This window comes from Leptodactylus fuscus, chromosome 7 (genome assembly GCF_031893055.1).
Source record: "Leptodactylus fuscus isolate aLepFus1 chromosome 7, aLepFus1.hap2, whole genome shotgun sequence".
Lineage (NCBI taxonomy): Eukaryota > Metazoa > Chordata > Amphibia > Anura > Leptodactylidae > Leptodactylus > Leptodactylus fuscus.
This window is the reverse complement of record NC_134271.1, coordinates 111,658,192-111,675,012: the sequence shown is the minus strand read 5'-3', so window position 1 is coordinate 111,675,012 and position 16,821 is coordinate 111,658,192. Positions and strand designations below refer to the sequence as shown.

The 16,821-nt window shown below is 42.2% G+C and overlaps 1 protein-coding gene across 1 annotated transcript; it reads right to left on the bottom strand.

Moving 5' to 3' along the window:
- Nucleotides 1-623: 623 nt before the first annotated feature.
- On the bottom strand, nucleotides 624-15,313 carry DNAL1 (dynein axonemal light chain 1). Its single transcript, XM_075280862.1, has 8 exons — nucleotides 15,273-15,313; nucleotides 11,338-11,376; nucleotides 9,830-9,939; nucleotides 8,073-8,128; nucleotides 3,733-3,788; nucleotides 2,813-2,939; nucleotides 2,163-2,303; nucleotides 624-1,602 (listed from the first exon to the last, which is right to left on the bottom strand). The coding sequence occupies exons 1-8, from the start codon at nucleotides 15,273-15,275 to the stop codon at nucleotides 1,553-1,555; spliced, it is 582 nt and encodes a 193-aa protein (XP_075136963.1). The 5' UTR covers nucleotides 15,276-15,313; the 3' UTR covers nucleotides 624-1,552.
- Between the last annotated feature and the right edge of the window lie 1,508 nt (nucleotides 15,314-16,821).

Genomic DNA, 16,821 nt, shown 5'->3' with positions numbered 1-16,821 from the left:
GCCAGATCACCTGATCGTTTTGGGTGTTAGGCCCGGAATGATCTGATACTGATGACCTATGAAAAATTTTTTAGATCATGGACAACCCCTTTTAAGCATTTAACATCACACAACAATGTAATTAAAAAAAAAATGGATAAAAGGCATACATTATATTCTCATCAATGCATTATGCTAGACATCTTACACCCAAGAAACACAAAAATACAATGCACGTGGGCTATAAGGGTATATTCACACAGACAAGGACTGCTGGGGTAATGCTTTAAAAATATCAGTATGACCAATACTATGCATGTGATACATCTACATACTTGCCTCAAAACTGCATGTGTGATTTCAGTCTGGTTGCACACTTGGGTTTTTGTTTTTTTCATATTCAGTATTTTTTTTTTAGCCCAAAAGGTCATACATTACTGTTATTCAATAGGAAATTGTGAATAGCCATATAGAATTTCTTGTTGGTTCTTTGCTTCATTGGCATTTTTTTTTCAAAAGATGGGAAAACTGCACAAAAAAAAAGCCCAAACTTAAAAATGACAAAAATTTCCATTACTGGTAAGTTAAAAACTAATTGTGCCATAAATAGTTATAAGGTTATAAAAAAAAAATATCTGCCCATTTCTTGTCCATGTCAGCTGCATTGTTTTTCTAATCTCAGACACCCCTTTAAAACATACTAGATAAGCAAGGATATTGCTGACATGACTGCAGATTCTCTCTTCTGCTTTGGCCCCAGATGCATTAATATAAAAGTATCCTTTATAGCTGATATAGTCAACCCATGGGATCTAATGGCAAAACTTTAGGCTAAGGCCCCATGAAACTCATTGTGTTTTTTTTACACAGTCTGCAGACTTTCTTTATCAATTGTACCTACATGGAAACCGACAGCTTTTCAATATGTATAATTGACATACTGCGATTTCCAAAAATCTGTCTGTTTTGGAAATCACAGCATTTCCGCTGCGTGTATTTTTCTGCAATGCGTGGATGGGACTTTTGTGCCACGTGGGGCCCCAGCCTTGAAGTGAATGGGTGCAGCAACAGCACAACACTGCCACTACACAGTGTACAGAGCTGCCTGGTTCTGGCTAAATACATTGTGCTGAGAAAAGTGATTGGTGGGGCTTTAGGTGTCTGATCCCCACCCATCAGATATACAGTAGAGACTATTGTAAGGATATTCCCCCTATCCTCACACAGTTTAGCCATACTGAGTATTTGAGTAAGACACAAATGGTTTATGGAATAGATTGTGCGGATAACATGTCACAACACCCTGTAGTAATAAAACGATATCTTCTGTTCTTGATATCAGACACGGGGAGGAATTATTCATTCATCCTCTATTATGTGCAAATAAAACAGATATCCATTTTTGGAGTGTCTTAGTCACCCTGATACTGTATGGACAGATAACATAATGCTTTCATACATAGAGATATAAGTAAAAAAAAATGTAACCATTTCATATATACAAATAACATTTATAAAAAAAATATTTTTCCCTAGATATATGTAAATAATTTAACAGGGCATCCAAAAAAGATTAGGAGGCCTCATCCCCCTCCTCGTCTTCCTGTTTTATGACTGGGTTTCCTGAAAATGTAAGAGAGACAGAGAGTTAAATTGCTGGGAATAGCATTGTTCTGCCACCTAGTAGTGAATGGAAACACTTCACAGTGAATGAAGTGAAAGCAACTCACCTACAAGCTGACAGATCTTTAAGAACATGAGTACAGGTATAAGGCAACAAAGGCGAAATTCTCTGTGGTATGTGCGACTGGATATTCCACCATCTTTAAAGCTACTTTGTAGAAACCTTTACTTACATATGTCCCTATGCCCCTAACTTGACATCCTGCAACCTGTGACTACTTAGACCAGGGGTCAGCAACCTTCGGCACTCCATTTGCTATGAAACTACAACTCCCAAGATGCTCCATTCACTTCCATGGGAGTTCCAAGCAGAGCACATAGGCATGCTGGGAGTTGCAGTTTTACAACAGCTGAGTACCAAAGGTTGCTTAAACGCTACCAGTCACTCCCCCACTGGCTAAGGCCATACATTGCAGAAAAGCTGGGGTCTTTTATTGCAGATTTAGCTGGGTACCAATAGTAGGCAGGGGAAACAGAAAATTGCGCCCACTAACACTCACCATCCAGCTTTTTCAGCTTAGGAAGACGTTTTGTTGCTTCTTCTACCCAGTTACCCTCTAGTGTGTGCTTCTCCTCCAGAGGATTCCCGACAAATACTAGATCCTCCAAACAAGGCAGATCAGCCAGCTTCCCAAATTCCGCTAAAAAGAATAGGACAATGAGAGAAAATAAAGTTGCACTTATATTGTAACCAGGGAAGTAACAAGTAACTTGGGGCCCCACTCTACTATTACCACCTTGAAAGGATTGTCCCGTTATGGACAAACCTTTAATACTGATATAGTGTTACTATGCACACTATAGGGGACACAGTATAACAAAGGACGGGAGATAAATGTCCGATCTCTGGGTCCCCCAGTAATCAGGAGGACAGGGGATCAAAAGTTCCCCTTAGGCCTTCTAGTTAATGGAGGTCCATTTATTTCTATGGGACTTTGGGCGCTATTACATAGTACAGGGATAATACCAAAACAAAATTCTCCACATCCATCATCCATAGTTATCACTAAATGTACCCCAAGTCTCAAATGTCTGCTACCCTGGTAGTTACGCCAACGATTTTTAATTGCTTGAAAGGAACAAAGAAGAAGTCAAAGAGACTAAGAGTCCAATAGGTCCATGGTCTGAGAATCAAATGCCCTGCACGCACCCCAGTCTTTCACAGCATTGTTGGACATGTAGAGAACCTTCAACTTCTTCATGACATGAATCCCTCTCAACTTCTCTATTAGATTGTAAGAGATCCACAGCTCTTCTAGAGTTTCTCCAACAGCTTCCTGAAAGAAACATATAGAATATATAAGTGGCAGTCACCTATCCACATAATGAATGGACGCTATTAACCATAAAGCACTAATCTGACACATCCCCTACTCTCATGTGTACAGATGTGTGTGTGTATATATATATATATATATATATATATATACACTGTACACTGTATATATTAACAATGGGGCAGAACCCAGCTACACTAAATCTGCATGTGAATACACCCTCATAATGAACATGGAAACATAACTGAAGATGATGGTGTAAAATGTGTAAAATGTTGAGTTTACAAGTGAGTGTGGAATTCTTCATCCATTTATCATATGGTTCAGTCTCCTGACAGCAGCTGATACAGTGGCGATGTACAATATGCACAGAAAGCCCTGAGTCATAAGACTGGAGTTACTATATTTAACATGAGACCTGGGAAGACCCGCACCAGATTCTTAGAGATTAAGAGGTCAGCAGCAAAGGCTTGGAGGATTCTAGGCTGTATCAGTATAAATCTGGACTCCATGGCAAAGGGACAGGACAGCCTTTTCCATCATTACTGCGGGGTACATAGAGTTATCACTCACTATGCAAATAACGTACAGACCAATTGACAATGGTCATAGATCGTTGGATTTTGACACCTGGGACCCCAACTGATCAGCTGTTTGGTGGGGCAGTGATGCTTGTTGTGATGCGCTGTTGTCCGGTCCCCTTCACTGTCTATATGGCAACCATGTTAACCATGGTACTCTTATCCCAGGGCGTTGGTCTCTTTATTTTACATCACCAGATTTGAGCACTTACCAATCCATTTAAGTTCTTTATGTTATTTCTTCCTAATGACAATATTCGGAGGTTTTCTGAAAGACAGTACATGACATAGAAATGAAACTTATGTTAGATATTGTTTGCCATCTACTTTCAGACATTGCCATCTCACATTTAGGATCGATTCACATAGAGCAGATCATGTTAAATGAAACCAATTTTCAGTTGAAAAAATTTCTGCAACAACCTGCCACTTGTGAATATCACCTATGACGCAGTTACGTATTATTGTAGATCAATGACAAAATTACTTTTTGGTTCCGATTTCAACCATAGTTCAAGTAACTTTTTTGGTACAGCCTTATGGATGAAACATACTCACAGGGATTGTTAATTTCAGCAAATAAACGTAATTCTTTGTATAATGAAATGTACAATTTTCCAATATACTTTCTGTATCAATTCCTGGTGGTTTTGTAGATCTCTGCTTGTGGTCATCCATTCTGCTTACTCCCAGGGGATAAAAGTCCATGGTCATGTGATGTACAGTCCATGGTCAAGTAATGACACATACACTCACCGGCCACTTTATTAGGTACACCATGCTAGTAACGGGTTGGACCCCCTTTTGCCTTCACAACTGCCTCAATTCTTCGTGGCATAGATTCAACAAGGTGCTGGAAGCATTCCTCAGAGATTTTCGTCCATATTGACATGATGGCATCACACAGTTGCCGCAGATTTGTCGGCTGCACATCCATGATGCGAATCTCCCGTTCCACCACATCCCAAAGATGCTCTATTGGATTGAGATCTGGTGACTGTGGAGGCCATTGGAGTACAGTGAACTCATTGTCATGTTCAAGAAACCAGTCTGAGATGATTCCAGCTTTATGACATGGCGCATTATCCTGCTGAAAGTAGCCATCAGATGTTGGGCACATTGTGGTCATAAAGGGATGGACATGGTCAGCAACAATACTCAGGTAGGCTTTGGCGTTGCAACGATGCTCAATTGGTACCAAGGGGCCCAAAGAGTGCCAAGAAAATATTCCCCACACCATGACACCACCACCACCAGCCTGAACCGTTGATACAAGGCAGGATGGATCCATGCTTTCATGTTGTTGACGCCAAATTCTGACCCTACCATCCGAATGTCGCAGCAGAAATCGAGACTCATCAGACCAGGCAACGTTTTTCCAATCTTCAATTGTCCAATTTCGATGAGCTTGTGCACATTGTAGCCTCAGTTTCCTGTTCTTAGCTGAAAGGAGTGGCACCCGGTGTGGTCTTCTGCTGCTGTAGCCCATCTGCCTCAAAGTTCGATGTACTGTGCGTTCAGAGATGCTCTTCTGGCTACCTTGGTTGTAACGGGTGGCTATTTGAGTCACTGTTGCCTTTCTATCAGCTAGAACCAGTCTGGCCATTCTCCTCTGATCTCTGGCATCAACAACGCATTTCCGCCCACAGAACTGCCGCTCACTGGATGTTTTTTTTTTTTCGGACCATTCTCTGTAAACCCTAGAGATGGTTGTGCGTGAAAATCCCAGTAGATCAGCAGTTTCTGAAATACTCAGACCAGCCCTTCTGGCACCAACAACCATGCCACGTTCAAAGGCACTCAAATCACCTTTCTTCCCCATACTGATGCTCGGTTTGAACTGCAGGAGATTGTCTTGACCATGTCTGCATGCCTAAATGCACTGAGTTGCCACCATGTGATTGGCTGATTAGAAATTAAGTGTTAACGAGCAGTTGGACAGGTGTACCTAATAAAGTGGCCGGTGAGTGTAGGTGTACAGCTCAATACCAGGCAGATGTCTGATTACTGTGCTGTGTACTATAATGAGCTGTGCACCTATGTGTCCATCACATGACTATGGACTGTAAATCACATGACTATGGACTGTAAATCACATGACCATGGACTATAAATCACATGACCATGGACTGATTTTATCCACTGACAGTAAGCAGAATGAATGACAGCAAGCAGAGATCTAGAAAACCAGGAAGAATTGATTCAAAAATTATATGGGAAAATTACATAACTTTGAATGACTGAGCGATGCTATTCGAGAAAATTACAATTGTAACCCCTTGACTAGACAATGTAAGCTTCCTCCTTGTTCTACCACGAGACCCCCAATGTATTACTGATAGCAGGTCTTCCCTTCCCCCATCCATTTTTCTTGGATTCCCCAGTTAAATATATTAGCCAATTTTCCTTTTATCTGTGACTGTCTTATTGTTTTAGGTTAATCAGATAACATCTATGCAAACTGTGTTCACTATATTGCTGTTTTTACCTATTACCACTTTCTTATATCGTTCTTGTTTTTCCCCTTCATTACTGTACGAATACTATATCTGTTCATTATTTCACAAACACCTTTCAAACTAAAATTGTATAACTTTTCATCATACATATAACAACATTTAATTGCTGAAAGTGGACAATCCCTTTAAGCGTTCATTGCCCCGCCCACAGTGTCCAGAGGTCAGCACTTGTACAGAATACTACTAGGAGAGCGATCTATGTGGCCTGTTAGATCATCTACAAAATACAAGAAGAGGCAAAAGTCTCCACATGCACAGAAAATAGTCATTTAATTGTTTTTTAATAAAATATACTTTGTATGGTTTCCTTTGCTGTGAATATAGAGGCGTCACTTCCAGAAAACTCACATGAACACATGCGGTGCCGTGTGTCATAACATATGGAATGTGTTCCTTCCATATGCTGGTCCCACCAAAATTAATGGGTTCAGCCAACATTCCTCTAGTGTGTATGACCACGTCTGGTCCCACCGTACCCTGTGTGCGGATAGTTTAGGATCTCCATATATAGATCTGGCAGTGGTTCTCCAAGTACAATGCCCTTCAGACATCCTATTTTTGTCGACAAGTAAAGTTGCTGCCAATTTTTCTAATTCTGTTCTCTAACAAAGAACAAAGTACAGTCTGAATAGCGGCCATTATCTGCACGACAAGGATATGATCGATAGCAGTGGGAGACATTTATTCCTTTATGGCTTTGTCTTTAGTCTTATGCTTCCATATACCGCTATTATGCCTTCAACAACATCATCAGCTTTTTATTATTGGGTTATTGTACGTTTATTCTATTTATTTTCGACTATATACTGTACATTACATTTTGTTTCACACTGCTGGGACTTTGTTGGCCCCATTTCCTCCTCGTCTCTGGGAAATGTGGTAGTATGTTCCTTTATAGGAATCAATATCGCTATAGGGTTACATCTCTATATACTGATCTTATGTGAGAACAGATTTTGGATCTGTCTACCATTTGCGTGTATGACACATGATGCTTTTATCAGGTTCTCTGGGGGGTTCTTATTAAAACTTCAGAAATGTCGCATGTTAGAAAGGGACAATCACAGCGAAAACTGCAAAAGTCAGAACCAATATGGTAGATCTGGTTGATACTTTTGTGAATGTGGAAGACGATACAAACAGAAAATAAAATAAAACTACCCCTACTGAGGAAAAAGCAAAAGGCAGATAGATTCACGTTTCTTACAATGGTACATCTAGAACAGTTTATGGCACACTTAAAGGGGATGGCCCACAAACAACCATAGGATGACAAATCAATCACTGCCGATTTGATGTCTGGGACCCTGACTAACCTCAATGTGTGAATAGAGTAGTAATGTGTATGCACCACTGTTCCAGTCACTTCTATTGCACTGACAGAGTCATATAGCGGAACTGAAATGGTTGTCACATGTGCAAATGCAGCCAAATTTAAGAAACAAAAGGACATGGACCACACATCCTAGTATTACATTTTAATCTATGCTTCTCAGCAAAATCTACAAAAATGGACATGATCAAGGAGTATATAGTTCACAAGCCACTTCACTGTGGGTGAGGCATTGCATGGCCAATACCACCACTGCAAAACAGAACCCACAGGGAGAACGACCCAGCAGACCCTGCACCTCTGCTCCCAGGCTAATCCCCAGGTTCTCGGCAACCCCGCAGTAAACTGTTTTCTTATTACTAGTGGTGGGACCCCAGCAAATCAGACACTTTGCCCCCTTTATGTAACCCCCTTTTATCAAATGTTTCCTACATGTCTGGTGTAAAGGAGGGAAGTGATAACTGCACTGCACAGCTGTTCCTCTTCTCTGTACATATTGTACATTATGTAACCCATTCTAAGTGTATAGAGAGCACTACACATGTCTTTTGTAGCTGACGCATTAATAATGGATCAGTATACATTATCACTATTCAATGTATACTTTCATTAATGAGATTTTTTTTTTCAAAGACACAAGATGATGATAGTTCATGACATACAGTCTTGGAAAACAAAAAAAGAAAAATAATGCACTTACTTAGTCCATTCAGATTGGCTATTTTCTCAATGCAATTGGTAGAAAGTGATAATTTCCTGAGGAAAGAAGCAATAATTACAATGCTGCCGATTGGTAAGAAGAGGCACCTCAAAACCAGTCGCCCTTTGCTGCCTATCATGGCTGCATTTCAGAGTATAGAAAGTTCCAGCATTCATGGTCATGAGAGATGAGCGAGTACTGTTCGGATCAGCCGATCCGAACAGCACGCTCGCATAGAAATGAATGGACGTAGCCGGCATGCGGGGGGTTAAGCGGCCGGCCACCGTCAAAGCGGAAGTACCAGGTGCATCCATTCATTTCTATGGAGCGTGCTGTTCAGATCGGCTGATCCGAACAGTACTCGCTCATCTCTAATGGACATATGTATTGGCAACTAATCAAGACAAAAGACTGCCACCACAAAGATGGCTAGAGCGAATCACAACACTGCTAAATTTTAATAACTTACAAGTGCAAAAATGTAAAATTTTTGATTGTCGACAAATTTAAATATGGTTGTTAGTGCAAAAACTGGTTAAACAAATATACATTATAAGTCTGGCGCAGTTTCTATGATTTTCACATGCGTGTATGAAGATTTTTTCATGGATTAAATAAAGAAGAGTTTTATCTTTAATAACGGGGCTACGCTGGTTCTATTTTCCAAACGATCTGCATATTCACAGCTCCAAGCCGAAGGGGTCAGTTCCGTGTGATACCCGGCATTCAAGGAAAGTTAAGTGGAATGGTTATTGATTGACCTGAATTTCTGTTATTGCTGCTGGTGGCTAAATACTCCCCTCTTTTTTCCCCCATCCACAAGTGATCATATATATATATATACATACATATAGTCTGCGTGCTGGCCGCTTCCATTCATTCCTATGGGTGCGTGCTATAAGTATAGTACTCGCTCATCTCTAATATATATATATTATACATATATATTATATACCTATATACACACACAGCTTTTTTTTCCAGAATATTTTGCTTCCATGAATGCCCCTTGGTGTAGGCTCTGGACAGAATTGGTATCTTTCCCCTTGTGGCCGCTGACAATATACCTCTTACTTTCAATAATCCCGCTGACAATAATCCCTCTTACTGTCTCTGCAGAAGGAGTCATAAAATGCTAAACAGTGGAGAGACAGACATATGTGCCATTATTTACGCCAAATAGCTGGTGTAGATTTCAGCTTCATACACACATAGCACCCAGGATGCAACAAAATAATAATAATTTGGGTGGATCTAACTCGGGCACTGCAAATTATTAAGACTGGCGTATTACATGCTAGTCTTGACAAACTGATCCCAACATCTCTATGCAGAGACCGGACTGTGGGGAGCATCTTTCCACCATTACTCAGCTCAGTAATTGGACATGTTTATTGCTATACACTGTGATCACCACGTGGTGACATGTAAATGCCATAACACAAGATAAATGGCAAGCATTGCTCAATTTTTCTAATCTGTGCAATGGACATGATGTGTCATAGCGTTTGTTTTTTTATCTATATTCTATTGTTAGGATAGTCCATGTGTATCTGACTGGTGCGGGGGTTCTGAGAGCCAGACCCTGCAGGAATCAGCTGCATCTGATGCCCGTACTATACAGTACATGGAGCCAGAAGCAGATAGCTGTGTACACTGTATAGCAGTTGGATGCACCTATAGCCATCAATGGGAACAGAGCTGCAGAAACACCACCTGGTTGATCCTTTTAAATGATATACAGTAATGATCCTTACTCGCAGTTGACCAGTGTGGATAGGGATGCATCCATCTTCTCAATAGGTGGGATCTGTGCATAAAGCTTCACTTCTGTGGCTTCTGCCGCTTTCTGTCCTGTCTTTTCTTCCTGATTAGAGAACACAGAAAAATCTATAGTAATAATTATCAATATATTACCGTATAAATCATATGTACTGCTTTAATGGATCAATAGTCAATATCTGTTCATTCTCCAGGGCCATGTGTTATACCCTAATTTATACATAAATAATATGCCAACATTCATATAGATTCACTTTTTCTTTAAACGTAGCTGAATTAATTTTATCTTTTGTACACAGACACCTATATAATTCTCCTTTCATCTGTCTCAGTAGAGCTGAATATTCTCCTGCATGTCCAGTGCAGTAACATGGTTGTCTGATATAATTGTGCTCCTGTTCATAGTACTGAACAATATATAATCTAATGCATAAAGAGTATATATGCAGGCCATGTGCTGACAATCCCTTCCCCAAACGATAGATAACTAGGATGAAATATATTGAGATCTTGAGGCTAAGGCCCCACGTAGCAGGCCGCAGCAAAAACACATTGCGGTTTTTCCTGCAGTGCTTTTCAAAGGAAGCCCGCAGAGGTTTCCATAGGTATAATTGACATTCTGGTTTTTTCAAAATCTCAACAGTGTTGGAAATCGCAGTGTATGCACTGTGTGTATTTTTCCGCAGAGTGTGGATGGGATTTGTTAGAATCCCATCCTCTATGCAATGACTGTAAAACACTGCAGTTTATACCGTGGCGTTCCGGCCACAGCCTTTATGCCATGTGAGACCCCGGCCAGAGAGAAATTTCTTGATCCTGGCAGTCCTTAGCAATTTCAGAACTTAAACTGGTTAAAGGGGTATTAGCATCTCATGGTGTGATGGCATACTGCTAGGATATCCCATATAGTATTGCCTAGCTTCAGTGGAAAAACTGTGAAGGGGATTCTGCCCTATATAAGCACTGGAGTCCTATTATTCTATTGCCTCGGGTCCCAGAGGTCGGTCCCTTGTTGAATATAAAGTGAAGGAATATTGTAGCAGTATGTCATCACTTTATACATTTTTAACTCCTTATGTGTTAATCTTTTTGACTGAGTCTAGGGTCATTTCATGTCAAGTGGACCAGTGCTCCCCACTCAACCATCTCCAGTGAAAGGTCAACAGTGCCCCAGGTATTTCATACCTGGCCCTAAAAATTTACAGAACCTCGTTTCAAACATACATGTACATCCTTATAAATTTTCAGCAAAATCGGAGAAGGTCGAGTGGGAACGATTTTAAAACCTGTTCCACTTGATGTGGAATGACCCTCTACTAACTTGCATTTGTATAGATTTCAGTAGATTCACTGTTTTAATTTCCATATACATCTTTACCCCTTGTATCCTATAGGATAGGAATTCTATATACAGTACTTATTAGCACTTCGTAAGACTGCTTGGACTATTTATCAGAGTTGATACAGAAGAGCAGAAACGTACCCATTTGGATAACGCGTCCTTAATAGTTGTTGCTTTGGCCTAGAACACAAGACAAAAACAATTAACAAGGACGACACACATATTTCATTTAAAAACAAACAAAAAACATTTAACATTATTAGCACCAGAAAACTTTGGCTAGCTTGCAAGATTTCAGCTTAAGACACAAGGACCACCTTGTAACATAATTATTAGAAGAAGCGAGCCTCATAATTTTGGTGTATGTCATTCAGAGATGCCGATTCTTCCGACTGATATACTACATGCCAGTCTTCATAAATTGTCTCCAATGTCCATCAGTAGAAGTCTACATTTATAAACAGAAGGAGAAAGCTGGCAAGAACGAAGCCGATCTAGAAAATTTATACATAAACCTTTATAAGGCTACATTCACACCGGATTGCGGAAAAGCTTTCACTCTTGCAGATTTTGTTGTAAGTGGAGTGGATTGAGCAGAAGGGAGAAGTACGGCAACTTCCTATATATTTCCCATTACTCTTGTAGCGATGCTTGGCTTTGGCTCAAAAAAACCAGCAAAATCTGCAACAAAAAAGCTGTTTCTACAACGTGGGGCCTCAGCCTGTTTCCCTGATTTGTCATAGGATCAGAATAATGGACTAAACACCAGACAGAATGACAAAAGCAACACATCCTGTCCGCCTCCATCATCATTCCCTGGAATGTTTAAAAAAACAAAAAAAAAAAAAACATGATGGAACTTTCTTCTTTCTTGTTTACTTTTCAAGACAAAGATAAAGTTTTGCATGCAGAGAACAATAACCAACAAGACGGTGCACTGGTTTCGGCTGAACATCGCTATTGGAGATGTCAGTGCTGCCACCTCCCTGCATACAGACTCCAGCAGAGACAGTAACCTGAAGGCAGGGATAGCGTAGAAGAGTAAGGTGAAGACAGGCTGGTTTTTATATTACAGCTGTCCCTGCTGCAGTACACTGTTACGCTTTATCCCCTTCAAAAGTGGCCATGTGTCTAAGAAAGCAGGCTCAGCTTTCTCTCCTGTTCTCCAAACTCCCTCAAGGAGAGGAGGAAATAGGTCGCTGCCAGACACCTCAGGCCATGGCTTGTCTCCTGTAAAAACACAGGATTTCAATATGTCCAATTCTTCTCTTAATATTGTCAGGGCACACCAAATACATTGGATGGTTGGCCAGTTGTGCCGATATGAGCAGGTTTAACTGGCGTTCATATATTATATTATGTGCAGGGATATGAAAAGCATTAACCCTTTTTCCTGCTTCAGATCCAGCTGGTGTATGTAATCCCTATTGTCACTGGGTCACATGAACCTGTACAGAATGCTGTACAAGAGGGTAAGGAATTGTCCCAGGAAATATGAAGAGGGTGCGGAGGGGTCAACCAAACAGCCAGACCTTTATATGGGGTGGTAAAGTCATAAAAATGGGGCTCCTCTGTATTCTAGGTATACTACTGGCGCCCACACCAATAATATGTTAATGTAGATGTGCGATGTCTGCTGTTACAGGACAATCCAGACCCACAAGTGAAAGCGCAGCATTGAGAAGCCCTCGTGGAGGAGTTAGGAGTCGCCATCCCAGGTTCTGTGAGGAAACCCGGACAAAATAGTGTAAACACAACAATATCCCATTACAGTCAGAGGTCCATGGGGAAATTGTGGTGTCTGCCATATAAGTGATCTGTCACTGCTGTAATTCTCATTGTTCTGCTCCTATGATGGAGCAGAAAAATGGAAATAAATGACACAAGTGTGAACAGAGTCCAATCTCTACCATGATCATGGCGAGGTCCGAGGCCCTTATTAGCCGGGCTCTGTGAACTACAACTCTCAGCATCCCCACACTGCCTAATATACATTATGTATTCTAGAGCCGGGCTCTCTCAGCATCCTCACACTGCCTGATATACATTATGTACTCTAGAGCCAGGCTCTGTGATCTACAACCCTCAGCATCCCCACACTGCCTAATATACATTATGTACTCTAGAGCCAGGCTCTGTGAACTACAACCCTCAGTATCCCCACACTGCCTGATATACATTATGTACTCTAGAGCCGGGCTCTGTGAACTACAACCCTCAGTATCCCCACACTGCCTGATATACATTATATACTCTAGAGCCGGGCTCTGTGAACTACAACCCTCAGTATCCCCACACTGCCTGATATACATTATGTACTCTAGAGCCGGGCTCTGTGAACTACAACCCTCAGTATCCCCACACTGCCTGATATACATTATGTACTCTAGAGCCAGGCTCTGTGATCTACAACCCTCAGTATCCCCACACTGCCTGATATACATTATGTACTCTAGAGCCGGGCTCTGTGAACTACAACCCTCAGTATCCCCACACTGCCTGATATACATTATGTATTCTAGAGCCGGGCTCTCTCAGCATCCTCACACTGCCTGATATACACTCACCGGCCACTTTATTAGGTACACCATGCTAGTAACGGGTTGGACCCCCTTTTGCCTTCAGAACTGCCTCAATTCTTCGTGGCATAGATTCAACAAGGTGCTGGAAGCATTCCTCAGAGATTTTGGTCCATATTGACATGATGGCATCACACAGTTGCCGCAGATTTGTCGGCTGCACATCCATGATGCGAATCTCCCGTTCCACCACATCCCAAAGATGCTCTATTGGATTGAGATCTGGTGACTGTGGAGGCCATTGGAGTACAGTGAACTCATTGTCATGTTCAAGAAACCAGTCTGAGATGATTCCAGCTTTATGACATGGCGCATTATCCTGCTGAAAGTAGCCATCAGATGTTGGGTACATTGTGGTCATAAAGGGATGGACATGGTCAGCAACAATACTCAGGTAGGCTTTGGTGTTGCAACGATGCTCAATTGGTACCAAGGGGCCCAAAGAGTGCCAAGAAAATATTCCCCACACCATGACACCACCACCACCAGCCTGAACCGTTGATACAAGGCAGGATGGATCCATGCTTTCATGTTGTTGACGCCAAATTCTGACCCTACCATCCGAATGTCGCAGCAGAAATCGAGACTCATCAGACCAGGCAACGTTTTTCCAATCTTCAATTGTCCAATTTCGATGAGCTTGTGCAAATTGTAGCCTCAGTTTCCTGTTCTTAGCTGAAAGGAGTGGCACCCGGTGTGGTCTTCTGCTGCTGTAGCCCATCTGCCTCAAAGTTCGACGTACTGTGCGTTCAGAGATGCTCTTCTGGCTACCTTGGTTGTAACGGGTGGCTATTTGAGTCACTGTTGCCTTTCTATCAGCTCGAGCCAGTCTAGCCATTCTCCTCTGACCTCTGGCATCAACAACGCATTTCTGCCCACAGAACTGCCGCTCACTGGATGTTTTTTCTTTTTCGGACCATTCTCTGTAAACCCTAGAGATGGTTGTGCGTGAAAATCCCAGTAGATCAGCAGTTTCTGAAATACTCAGACCAGCCCTTCTGGCACCAACAACCATGCCACGTTCAGAGGCACTCAAATCACCTTTCTTCCCCATACTGATGCTCGGTTTGAACTGCAGGAGATTGTCTTGACCATGTCTACATGCCTAAATGCACTGAGTTGCCGCCATGTGATTGGCTGATTAGAAATGAAGTGTTAACGAGCAGTTGGACAGGTGTACCTAATAAAGTGGCCGGTGAGTGTACATTATGTACTCTAGAGCCGGGCTCTCTCAGTAGCCCCACACTGCCTGATATATATAATGGTATAGGGCTGCCATGATGATACAAGAGCCGTCCCCGTCAGTCACACGGCAGCGCACCGATGTGAACCATGTCAAGTCTTAATATGGTAAGATGCGGCTGGAGTGCTCTTGTTTACAGCCAGGTCGCCCACATGCCATCCCTGGCGACGCCCGAATAGTCAGCTAGCAGGCCACCGTCTGCTCCCGCTACTAACACACACGTTACCGGAGAACAAAGCTCCGCCGGTACTTACCATGTTTCAGTTGCTACAGCCGCTCCGCTGGTTGCTAGGAGACGAGCGATCTAATCGCGCATGCGCACCGTTCTACCAGCCTCCACAACGGAAGTAGTGAGAAGAGAACAATACAAACCGGAAAAAGGCAATTGGAGCCTCTACAAAGACCTAAGCGATGTTGTGGCAGTCACCATGGGGAAGTGCTGCAGGCCCTGACCTCTGCATATATTACTAGTCTGCTCTATAGCAAATCTAATTCCAAGATGCAGCTTGGGGGAACATGGGGAAATATAAAGTGTCATTGGTTGTCAGGGACAAGTCTGTTATACACAGCTATACTCAGTGCAATGCAGGCCGCCTCATGAGGCTTTTATTGTAGCGCCTCAGGTAAATCAAAGCTAACTGCAGTGGTGACACTTACTAACCTCCAGGGCACCGAAAGAGGGACAAGATATGCTGCACTGGTATACTAATCCAAGCCATACCCCCTGTGTCCTCCCACACAGTATAGTGCGCTCCCTCACCGCAGCCAGAACACTATAATCCCTATTACTGTGGCCTCTACTCTGTATAGTAGTCCCACATTGAGGCCCTCGCTTTATAATGCGCAAAAGAAAATAATACCTCAACCCTCATTCCACAACAGTCCACTACTGGTTGCTACAGGGAACAGGTGTTGCGGATGTAGTGATGTTAAGGGCTATACAAGTGAAGTAGAGAGCGGGCGGCACCCTGCTTAACTATTGTACTCAACTCTGAGCGGTCTGTTGTTCACTCGAAGCACAGGGAGTTTGGGTCTTCCAACCAAGATATAAGCAGTAAACATGGACGTCTGTCTCTTTGGTCTATTACCATAAGCAGTAAAGACATCTGCCTTACAGAGGTTTCCCACACAGTGCTGAAGAATTACTAATAGTGTCAGTACGAACGTAAACAAAGTTCGAAAATGTGGATACCTTCACCCTGTCCAGCCTAGTCTAGAGATAAGCGAGTACTGTTTGGATCAGCCGATCCGAACAGCACGCACGCATTGAAATGAATGGACGTAGCCGGCACGCGGGGGGTTAAGCGGCCGGCGTCAAAGCGGAAGTACCAGGTGCTTCCATTCATTTCAATACGTGTGTGCTGTTCAGATCGGATGATCCGAACAGTACTCACTCATCTCTATATACTATCTATTTGTTGGCTTATTTCGAGCCAAAATCTTTTCCACACTATATTAGCACATTTAAAAGGGTTGTCCACACAGCAGGGAGAAGTAAAAATAAATTGTATGTTTTCACTGTGCCTCCCAGCAAGGCCCAGTTGTTTTCTGGTGGAAGTCCCCACCACACGTGACTGCTGGTGCCAATCAGTGGCCACATGATAACTTCTAAGTCATGCCCCTTTTCTGAGACTCCACACAATACGTTGCGTCATGTGTACATCAGTGTTTAGTTGTAACCACAAAAGTAAATCTGGGCCAAAGCAGTTTATGGCCACTTCTGTTTTTTTCAGCCAAAACCATAAGTGGATCCAGCCGATTTCACATTCCCTTTCAACCCACTCAGGGTGAAGGGACACTATC

What these genes read in the sequence shown, in the direction of transcription:
- DNAL1 (XM_075280862.1), bottom strand. An exon ending in TCCACACTGGTCAACTGCGA is followed by an intron (nt 8,129 to 9,829) that starts GTAAGGATCATT and finishes TTCTTTCCTCAG; the next exon opens with GAAATTATCACTTTCTACCA. An exon ending in CAATGCTGTGAAAGACTGGG is followed by an intron (nt 2,304 to 2,812) that starts GTGCGTGCAGGG and finishes TATTCTTTTTAG; the next exon opens with CGGAATTTGGGAAGCTGGCT.